The sequence below is a fragment of the Musca vetustissima genome, unplaced genomic scaffold, assembly GCF_032173495.1.
Source record: "Musca vetustissima isolate MV318-11 ecotype Yass unplaced genomic scaffold, APGP_CSIRO_Mvet_v1 utg20582, whole genome shotgun sequence".
Lineage (NCBI taxonomy): Eukaryota > Metazoa > Arthropoda > Insecta > Diptera > Muscidae > Musca > Musca vetustissima.
Window position 1 is genome coordinate 12,461 of NW_026887348.1, and position 12,162 is coordinate 24,622.

The following is a 12,162-nucleotide window of genomic DNA, read 5'->3' on the forward strand; positions in this document are numbered from 1 at the left end:
GTTGGTCAAGGTTATGATGTGGAAAAAAAGCTACATCCTGGAATATGAAGAAAAATAAGTGAGAAAATATGGCTGACGTAAAATCTGAAATTACATAAATTTTCAGAGGCGTGGATTTTTTAAAGAATATTTTTTCAAGGGCTGTCAGAGGCTTGGCCTATCAGGCGTGGATTTTTTAAAGAATTTAAGGTTTTTCAAAAATTTGCATTTAAAAAAATTCAAATTTCAATTTTGGTTAACAGGAGAATAAAAGGCCTCGTCCCCAGATTCATTCCAGTAGATGAGCGAATTGCTATAATCCGCATAAAAGCGAAGTTTTTCTACATCAGTTTTATTTGCGCCCATGCTCCGACCGAAGACAAAGATGAGCAGACCAAAGAAATATTTTATGAGCGCCTAGAAACAGCATATGACCGCTGCCCTGGTCATGACATTAAAATTCTGCTAGGAGATTTTAATGCAAAAATCGGAATGAAGAAACATCCGACAACGGCATGAAGTTGATTGACTTCGCAGCAGCAAAAAACATGGTAGTTAGCAGCGCCAGATTCTAGCATCTCGATATACACAAGGACACCTGGATTTCTCCTGATCAAATAACGAAAAATCAAATTGATAATGTTGTGATAGACGGAAGGCATTCATCCAGTGTATTAGACGTTCGATCGATCCGAGGAGCGAATATCGATTCGGACCACTACCTTGTAGCAGCCAAGTTTCGCTCTCGTCTTAATGTTGCAGCAAAGGTGCGATCTAAGACAACACGGAAACTTGACGTCGAAAAGCTCCAAACGCCCAGGCCTACTCCGTTCAACTTACCTGCTTGCACTTCTGCACTTCTTATCCCGATAATAGTATGCAAGCACAATGGCAAAGAATTGCCCACTCCCTACTAACTGCAGCAAAAGCAACACATGGGTACAAAATCCACCACCGACAAACCCATGGTACGATCAGGAGTGTTGTAATGCTACTGATGTGAAAAACGCAGCGTACAGGGTAACCCTGCAGAGAGTAGCAACACGTAATGTGATGGAGAATTATCGGGAGAAAAGGAGGGAGGAGAAGCGTGTTTTCAGAAAAAAGAAGAAATAACAAGAAAAACGTTAGCGTGAGCAAATCGAGATGTACAGGAGTCAGAATGAAGTCCGGAAATTTTACCAACGAGTAAAACACCAAATCGAAGGTTTTTTTTGCAGGCACATCCTCCTGTAGATATGAAGAAGGAAACCTGGTGACATATACAGACAGCGTGTTGAGGATCTGGAAAGAGCATTTTGAAAAGCTTCTAGTATCAAATAGAGGTGTTGAAGAAGATACCCCAGAACCAGGTATAGATGACATTATTGGACCATACCAATGCGGCTTCAGAACTGGCAAATCCACCATTGACCAGATTTTCACTCTGCGCCAAATCCTGGAAAAGACCCACGAAAAACACATCGACACATACCACCTATTTGTCGACAGCCCTATCCGTTCAGAGGTGTTTAAAGCCATATCTACGTTCGGCATTCCTGCAAAATTAATACGGCTATGCAGGATAACTTTGAATGGCACAAGGAGCCCTACAATACCGAACAAGGATTCAGAAAAGGTGACAGTTTGTCGTGTGATCTTTTTAACATCCTGCTGGAAAAGGTCATACGAAACGCAAAGGTGAATAGGAATGACACTATGTACACCAAACAACACATGTTACTCGCCTACGTCGATGACATCGATATAAAGGGTCGATCATTGCGAGCGGTAACAGCCACCTTTGAACAACTTGAGAAGGAGTCTGCCAAAGTGGGTCTGGCAGTAAACGGCGAAAAGACCAAGCTGATGGTATCAACGCGCAAGACGTCCAGTAGATTCGGACCAACTGTGGAACTTGAGCTTCGAGATAGTTAAAGATTTTATATACCTTGGTACCGTCATAAATAAAACGAATGACATCAGTTTTGAAATTCGGAGAAGGATTGTGATGGCCAACAGATGCTAATATGGTCTAAGTAATCAGTTTAGAAACAAGGAACCTACCGCCAGATCAAACTCACACTTTACAAAACGCTGATACTACCCGTGCTGTTATATGGATCTGAAGCATAGGTACTTGCGCAAGCAGATGAGGTAGCTCTTGAGGTGTTTGAAAGAAAAATTCTCCGAAAGATCTACGGGCCGATCTGCGTCGAATGAAATTTTTTTTTAAATCTTATCAGAAGCGTGGATTTTTTTAAAGAAAATTTTTTGACATAAGACCTTTTAGGGACCTGGATTTTTTAAAATAATATTTTTTCAACGACCATCTGAGGCGTGGATTTTTTAAAGAACTTTTTTTCAATGCCTATCCGAGACGTGGATTTTTAAAGAATATTTTTTCAAGGTCTATCAGAGGCTGAGATTTTTTAAAGATTATTTTTTCAAGGCCTATCAGAGACGTGGATTTTTAAAAGAATAATTGTCAAGGCTTTTTAAGGCGGGGCATTTTTAAAGAATTTGGACAGTATATTTGACGATGCCTTTAAGTTTTTTTTTCAATGTGTTAATTTTTGGACATTTATACACTAGAAACTGTATTTGAGTTTCATCTCTATATGCCTAAACATCTGCCTATTTTTTGTTCTTCACTCATTTCCCCCCATGAAATTAAATGTGTCTAATGTAGATATAAAATTTTATTGCGACTATTCTTAAATACGAGTATAACACATGCACTTGTCCGTTAGTATATAGAATAAAATGACTTCATAAAAATTGAACTAGAATAAAACAAACAAAGAAAAAGATGACAACTAAACGTAATCCTAAAAAAAAGAAAATTTGAAAGTAGTTTAAAGAGAATTTGAAAAAATTAATAATCGAGTTAAGGATACTACAAATATCGATTGGCAAAATGAAAATAATATCATGAAAAAAATTATTTGGTATTTTGTCTACAAGTTCATAGCTTTCTTAATATAATTAATAACAGTCTGATGCTCTAAAATGCCCATGTGGTCAACACCGCTAAGGGCCATGGTTGATACATTTGCCGATTGATAGCCATTCCAATAGTTGCAGGCACGCAAGGAACGTCTGTTGACAGTGCCATCACCCATACCCATAATTAGTTTGGGTGTCTCACCAGCAATGTCATCTTTTTTGTATTCAAGCCTAATGAGAAAGGAAGAAATAATTATCGAACGTATGGTTTTATGTTATCTATTTCAACTAACCTCTCCACAGTGTCCAAACCATCACCATATAAACAATGTAACTCCACACCTGGAGCACCGAAATTAAGTGTGTAATGCAGGGTATCTTTGCGCATTTCCCAACCCGTACGATAATCAATGTCATCAAAAAATTGCTCCAATTGGGCCATGGTATACACGCGAGAGGGAGTTTTTACCAAAACTTCATTGCTTTTCCAGAATAGGGGAGATGGCAATAACCATGCCGTTGAGGGATTTGTAATTTGTTCTGCTCTTAGAATTTTACCACTCAAAAAGAATGAATCTAAATCATCGCCCATGGCAAAGACTTTCAATGCCTTAACACTGCCAGCCCAGGCACCGGCCAAACTAATTTGTCGTGCCACATATTTATTCTTCCACTCCAATGTTTGTTGCTGCAAAAAGACCAAGGTCATCGGACTGCCCATACTGTGTGTTATAAATGTTATGGGCGTCTGTTCATTCTGTTCATATGTGTCCTCAACCAATTTCTTGAGATCAATGAAATATTGTTTATGTTCATCTGGAAAGAAAATGAGGAAAACAAATGGTTTATTTTTCTTTAAAACAAATTATTCCATTCATCACTTACTTGGTGCCTTGCGGAAATCATAGGGTGCTCCTCGTATATTTTTATTCCTAACATAACCATGATCAGCGAGCATATTTGCCAAAGTCCTAAAATAGGCTCCCGCCTTATTATGCGTGGGGTCAATCCATTCCACCACTTCGGGGTTACCCCATCCTGGTATGCGTATATCCACACCGGGAGTATTGTGGGTAGTCCTTGTCACATTGTCATAGTAGAGTTTAACATTATCCACCCAACAGTAGACGGCAGGTATCACAATCAGTTCCAAATTTAACCACAAATTAAACCAATCCGATTGTTTGGCACACAATATATTTGGCGAGGAAGATTTATTTAGACGTGCTTCAACTTGACTGCCACCATCGCCGGGAACTGGAATTTTTTGTTGGTAATTTTTTATTATTTGTATTTTTTAATTTAAAAAACACTTACACTAGGTGAACTTATAAACTAATGGGGTTTTTAGATGATGATGATGATGAGTTAATTCTTGAGCACATACCTCGGAAAGGGATGAATTATAATCATATTACAGACTACTATGGTGTCCAAAATTCTCAAACATTTGAAAAATAGAAGGAACTGTTATATGGGGCCTATACCTAATATTGGACCTATATTCAAAAATCCACGCCTCTGATAGGCCTTGAAAAAATATTCTTTCAAAAATCTACGGCTCTGATAGGCATTGAAAAATATTCTTTCAAAAATCTACGGCTCTGATAGGCATTGAAAAAATATTCTTTCAAAAATCCACGCCTCTGATAGGCCTTGAAAATTAACCTTTCAAAAATCCACGGCCTTAAAAAAATATTCTTTCAAAAATCCACGGCTCTGATAGGCCTTGAAAAAAATGCATTAAAAAATCCTAGCCTCTGATAGGCCTTGAAAAAATCATTAAAAATCCACGGCTCTGATAGGCTTTTGAAAATAGTCATAAAAATTCCAGGCCTCTGATAGACCTTAATAAAAAAATTTACGCCACTGATAGGCATTGAAAAAATATTCTTTAAAAAATCCGCGCCACTGATAGGTGTTGAAAAAATATTTTTTAAAAAATCCGCGCCACTGATAGGTGTTGAAAAAATATTTTTTAAAAAACCCACGCCTCTTATTTAGCTGTCTTGTGAAAGAACTTTCGTTTCATAAGCCGAGCTTAAAAAGATTTCGGCCCATAGACCTTTCGGAGAATTTTTCTCTCAAACAGTCCAAGAGCTGCCTCATCTGCTTGCTCAAGTACGCAAGTTCTGATCCATATAACATCACGGGTAGTATCAGCCTTGTTTGCTCAGAACATAGCAGCATCTGTAGGCCATCACTATACTTCTCCGAATTTCAAAACTAGTCTACTAGACGTCTTGCGCGTTGATACCATCAGCTTGGTCTTCTCGCCGTATACTGCCAGACCCACTTTGACAGACTCCGTCTTAATTTGTTCAATGGTGGCTGTTACCGCTCTCAATGTTCGACCCATTATGTCGATGTCGTCGGCGTAGGCGAGTAACATGTGTTGTTTGTTCACTATCACCTTGTTCTGTTCACTATCACCTTGTCTGAATCCTCGTTCGGTATTGAAGGGCTCCGAGAGGTCCTTTCCGACTTTAACTGCTGGCCTAGTGCCACGTAAAGTTATCCTGCATAGCCGAATTAATTTTGCAGGAATGGCAAACTCAGACATGGCTTTAAACGCCTCTGAACGGATAGGGCTGTCGAATGCGGCTTTATAGTGGACGAATAGGTGGAATGTTTCCATATGTTTTTCGAGGGCTTTTTTCCATGATTTGGCGCAGATTGAACATCTGGTCAATGGTGGAATGGAAAATCTGGTTGACAGGTCTGAAGCCGCATTGGTATGGTCCAATAATGCCATTGACCATTGGCTTCAGTCGTACGCTGGATAGCACTTTATATGCGATGGGAAGGAGTCTTATTCCTCTATAGTTGGCACATATCGTCTTGTCTCCTTTTTTGTGCACGGGGCACAGTATGCTGAGGTTCCAATCATTGAACAAGCATTCTTCTAGCCAAATTGTACTAATCAGCTGATGCATGCTCCTTACCAGCATCTGACCACCAGTCTTGAATAGATCGGCTTGTAACCCATCGGCACCTGCTGCTTTATTATTCTTCAGCCTATTGATTGCTATTCTGACTTCATCTTGGCTAGGTGGTATGCACTCCATACCTATTATTGGTTCTGAGGTATCCTCTTCACTGCTACTATTTGATACCCGAAGTTTTTCAAAATGCTCCTTCCAGATCCTCAGCACGCTGTCTGTATCTGTCACCAGGTTTCCTTCTTCATATCTATAGGAGGATGTGCCTGCACCAAAGCCTTTGGTTTGGTGTGTACGCCTTATGTAGGCCTTGAAAAAATATTCTTTAAAAATACACGTTTGGTAGGTTTGGAAAAATATTCTATAAAAAATCTACGCCTTTGGTAGGCTTGGAAAAATATTCTTTAATAAATCCACTCCTACAAATAGTACTTGAATATTTCAACTAAATATTTAATAAGGAAAACCAGTAGTAATTTTAATAAAAATATTCAATATTTACATAAAATTTTCAACTCGTGACCCTATCATTATCATGTTCCTGAACATATTTTTGTTTGTTTTGCGGAAATATAATAACACAATAAAATAAATGGCATGATCTGTAACGTGAGTATATTTACAATATATCACATTACACTCAATAGCATACGATATTCAACCACCCACAAAAGAAAGTACATCATTATGCATATTCCTTTTTTTATGAATGAATTGAATGAATCATTTCGAATACAACAACAAAAGTAACATAGAGTATCCAATGACCACCAATGCAAATCAATTCAAAACTTTAAATATATATCTCACACATAAAACCCCCTTGAATTTGTTTTTGGTCTCCCACATAAAGCCCCGACAAATACGCACATACATGGTATTGTATATAAATATAATATTCTATTCTTCGATGATAACAATAATAATACCCGTTGAAAATAATGACGACGACGATAATGATTATTTTACAATAACAATTTTTAAGCTGGGTTGTTAATGCAGCAGCAGCAAAAACGTATCAGAATGCTATTGGCTGCGTAATGAATGTCAAGAAAACTGATAGTGATAAGAATAAAACAGTTTTCTTTAATGTTTTGCCTCCTATTTATTTGTCATAGGCAAATATGATTGATTAACGAAAAGTATTAAATTACGGGGAAAAGATTTAAGGGATTTTTTATTTAAAATAGAAATGTTCTAAATTGGGCAAAAATGTGAGTAATTTGGTCGCCAACATTAATTAGTGTTTCATAATTTTTGAAATTAGAAACATACGTTACCCAATAACTATGACAAATAAATTATATGTGAGGTATTCAATTCAAATGGGACTTTAGGAAAATAATTGTATATGGTCTGTTCCACGTACAGCAAGAATCTACTATTTTTCGATATCTCAAAGGAAAAATTATTATCGTAGTAATATTTTGTACATACTTGTGGGTTCGGGAACAAGCATATAATTACTAGTTACAATTTAAAACTTAAACGTACGTAACATAATGTTGTCGGTTTGCAAATACGGCACTTACTTCCGCGCTTTTCTCTCTTAGTATATAATTTCAGGATGATCACAATGGAAATCGGGCTTCTGATGTTATTGTTGCCTACAAAAAATTCAAAGTTGCCAAAGCTTCGCCAATGCCGAAAAAGGTAATTTGCGCCAACTGTAGGTGGAGACTCGGGTCGTTTCAGAAAGTAAACCCCTCTGTCGTGGAAAGCATTGGTTATGATTGTTCGGCTACATTAACGGGTTTAAACTAAATATGATTTAGTATGTGTTGGATGGACTTGAACCTAATATAAGAAAATATCCTGAACGTTGTCATCCCTTTGCATACATCATTTATTTTGAAACCATCCTGAACACGCCTAAGTAGAAATAAAAATCGGGATCTTCACATGCAATTCAATCATATTAATTTCTATTGCAGTCATCCAGGAAGGCATTTTTCTCAATAGCCGACCGACCTATTGTATTTTAACCTAATGTGATGAATTAATATGATAAGGCATGGGTGGCTCTAAGTGCAAGACGACTTTGCTTTGACGAATTGCGGTCCACATTTGTCCGACATTTTTGGGATATAGATGGACAAATTGATGATTATTATTTCCTGTTCTCTTATTTTTATGTGGTGTAGAAACAATTCAAAAAGGTTCACTTTGTTGAATGTTGATCGTCTACACTTTTTCTAAACCTATTAAAAATATAAAATGTAGTCTATCATAATGAGTGGTCATATATTGTGAGTGAACTGACAATCTTTATTTTCGAAAGAAAAAATGAATGAAAATTATCATGTCTAAAGATTGTATCCAATCGGTTAACTCATCAAATCCACTCCAAATTGTCTGAAACGGATTTAGTCCAGGTAGCTTTTATTGTGAATTTTTACAACAAAAAACGGTAATACAAAACTGATGGTCTGTTTTTCTATTTTCTTCGATATCATAAAGAAAAATTCTTTATCGTAGTAAAAAGGAGTAGATTCTTGCAGTACGGGAACAGACCATGAATAATCTCAGGTTATTGAATAGTGCTTTGGCCTTTTTTTGGGCTTAATGTTGTTTGTTGGACGAGTAATCATTACCACATGAAATGACGCGTGACTTATGTACGGTATTATATAGAAATTTTGAAAATTATTTGGAAAGTCTGGACTTTCCATAATTATTGATAAAGAAAACCCCTTTTATTAAATTAATTTGAAATCAGTTGGAAAAAAGTATCCAAAATACTAAATAGCCGAACTTTCGGAATCTTTGTATATCCCGCAATGATCACCCTAGGAGAACAAAAAGGGGCCCATAATCCCCTAAAATATTGGGAGGTAATCATTATATGGTAGACTAATATTGACTTTTTTAATTATTGCTACCCAATTATAATTCAAAATAGCCAACATCCCAAAATACAGAGTGGAAGTTATCCTAAAAAAGGAACAAAATTTATAATTTTTGTAGAAATATTTGCTAATCAATTAGAAATCAAAATATTAAATTAAAGCCACTTTGGAAATTTTAGGGTACCGTTATATGGGGGATATCCAAAAAAGGTAATCCATATCGATAATTTTTGCTTAGACGATTTGCTACGTAATGGGAACTTAAGGGAACTTTTTTTGTTTTAATTCGAATCTACACTAATTCAAGAATGTCCCTACAAAGTTTCAAGTGAAAATCTCAAGAACTCTTTAAGATATAGCCGATTTATTGTGTCAGCATCAAGTGTCGAACTTTAAACGCGTTTTTCTCTTTTGCGAATGGCGGGCACGATAACTCAAAAACTGATAACCCAATCGATACCAAATTTTTACACGTTTCTCTGTGAGTATATAGCTATCGTATGAACTAGGATAAAGCCAATCCATGAAGATCTTCCTTATTTTTTAACTTAGTTTGTGGTCAAAAATCGCCGATTTTCCAAAAATATTTTTTCAAAGGTCCGCCATTTTGTTAATTGTTGTGCGAAGTCAATAATCCTAGTTCATACGAGAGCCAGACATGTACTCTTTCTAACACCGTTGGAATTTTCGGATTCCGATGTTCCAGGGAGGAGTTATCATGCCTGCCATAAAAAATAAGGACTTTTCTTTGATCACAAAAAAAGAACAACAAAATTTTTTTGTAAATTATTTTTCTTCTCTTTTAAATCTTTAAATATATTTACAAACCTTAACAAGCATTGGTATTGATATACCAGCCCATTGAAAATCTTGAAAAATTAAAATCGAGAATGGGGGGTTTCCTTAAAGTACGAAATTACAATCAACTCTGTTAAAATAATTGCCTAAAATCCCCAAAAAGTCGAATATCTGCAGGTTCTGTTTTATGTATCGTTTACATACAATAGGACAAATTTATGTAAACCACAGTGTAAAGCACCCGTTCGAAATATATATGGAAGTGCAAGATTTCATGTTATTCGAATAAACATTAGTAGTTTGGTGCACAATTTATATAAAATCGAACGAAAATATATATGGGAGCTATAACAAAATCTGAATAGATTTTCACGAAACTTAGCACACAACATTCCAGACTCAGTTCAGTACGCTATGCCAATTTTCGTACAAATCGAGAGATATATAAGGACTTTTGTGCACCACATAAATAAAATCGGACGAAAATATATATATGGGAGCTATATCTAAGTTTGAAGCGGTTCTCACCAATTTCAATAGGGTTCGTCCTTGAGCCAAATAAGTAGGATGTGCCAAATGTCATCCCATTCGGAACATAAATGGGAACTGTACCTTATTTACAATTTAACATTGACAGATAGACGGACGAGCATGCATGAATCGACGAAAGTGATTAAATGCATATTTTTAAAAAGAACCATGGCTCTATCTCGTTTTATTTTGCCTGTTACAGCATATGCACAAATACATACATAATACCCTGTGTGGTGAAGGGTATAGTTTATATGACAGTCACTCATTGTCTGGGTAATTAAACTCTGGACTAGTACCTCACATATGATTGTGCTGAAAAATACTGATTCGATTCATAAAATTCTATTCATGCTAATTACTTTTCAATATTCCATATTTTGTGATTTTTTGTGACATTCGCAAATTTAAAATTTCCCCAAAATAATTGATATAATCATAAAAATGATATGGCTCGCCAAATGATATGAACGTTGTTGTTGTTATAAAAATAAGTAGACAAATTAATACAAAAAATAAATTCAGAATATCTTTTCAAATGACTTACCAAAAATTACTGGAGATAGACGTTTTTTAACAATGGGAGGAGGCGTAGGATGGGATTTCTTTTTGTTAAATGGCCACCAAGCTTGTCCCGCATGTAGTGTAGCCAGCAAAACGATTAGCAGCAGCAAATAATGGCGCATCCTTGTCGCTCCGTCTCGACAAGAAGAAGAAGTAGAAGAAGGAAGTCACAAGATTCGATTTAGGAACACAACGTTTTATTGATTGACGACTAGGTTACTTTGATGATATGAAGAGATCGTTGAATGTCTAAATTTTGCTTTTAGAATAATTTGGAAATGCACACAATTGTCGGGAGTCACCTTCTTTTTTATTCTATTTGCTTTGATTGCGTTTGGGTAGGTAACCAACAAAAGAATAAAAAAAATATGCACAATCGTCCAATAACAACAAAACACTTATCACCGTAAACAAAGAAGAAGAAAAAACAAAACGAATCAAAACAACTTTGGACAACACTTCTGCGTACGTTCAGGTTTCGTTATTAAATGAGCAAATTGCTAGTCTACTGTTGTTATTGTTGTCGTCGTTGTCGCAAATCAAAACATTTATTTCGCACTGAATTAATTAACTTGGCTACCAGCTTCGAAGTAAACAAAATAACTTTATCTCACTTGGAGGTGGTTAACAGTCGATGGCATCTTCGATTACTTGAGTGTGCATTTATCGAAATAAACTGCTATCGATACTATCGAGTTCTATTTTTAATTTTAACTGATTTTTTTATATTATTTTTAAGAAAAATATTATTTTTTTAAATTAAATCCGTAATAAAAATATATTTTTAATTCATAAAAACAGGAAGTAGAAGAAGTTAAAGACTACACCTCGAAGTATTTATTTCCGACCCAATAAAATCTACATATTCTTGATCAGAATAAAATTCTATGACGAAGTGTGTATGCATGTCCGTCTGTTGATATTTAAGAAAGAGCCTTGATATTTTGTATATACATTTTTACTACTACTAAGATGTTTGGTATTGAAAATGGGATATATAAACTAGCGGCCAAAACTGACAGTTTTTCAAAAATAAATAGGCAATTTATTCACTTTTAAAAACACACAATTTATTTTAAAATAACAAAAATCTGCGGCTTGGTCAAAAATAAAACAACTATTAGAATTTTTCTTTTAAATAAGTAAATTTACCAAGTAATCGACATCTTAAGCATTATTTTTGATTGCGGCAGCACACCAACGAGGAATTGATTCTATAGCTCGCTCAATTTGTTCCTTGGATATACTATTCCTCTCATCCTGAACCTTTAGGAAGAGTTTATGTTTTTACTCCTGAATCTATTTTGATTTTGCTATCATGATACTCCAAAGATTTTTCCATGGAGTAAAGATCTGATAATCTGTGTTGGCCCTTATAAAGCCCTGATTTTCGACCCCTGCAACCAATCTTTGATATGTTACGGTGTATGTTTCAGGTTATTGTCAAACAATCGTTACCTTTTTTCAGCGGGGGGAATTAAAGCCTTTTAACACATTTATATAATCAATCCGACCAATTACTTCATAAATATCGTAAATAGATCGAAGTCCATTAAAAGAAAAATAGCCCA

The 12,162-nt window shown here is 35.7% G+C and overlaps 1 protein-coding gene across 1 annotated transcript; it reads right to left on the bottom strand.

The window, feature by feature from the left end:
• Positions 1-2,918: 2,918 nt before the first annotated feature.
• Positions 2,919-10,715, bottom strand: LOC133334921 (phospholipase A2 group XV-like). The gene is made up of 4 exons (XM_061543235.1): positions 10,575-10,715; positions 3,793-4,164; positions 3,201-3,723; positions 2,919-3,138 (listed from the first exon to the last, which is right to left on the bottom strand). The coding sequence occupies exons 1-4, from the start codon at positions 10,711-10,713 to the stop codon at positions 2,919-2,921; spliced, it is 1,254 nt and encodes a 417-aa protein (XP_061399219.1). The 5' UTR covers positions 10,714-10,715.
• Positions 10,716-12,162: the final 1,447 nt, after the last annotated feature.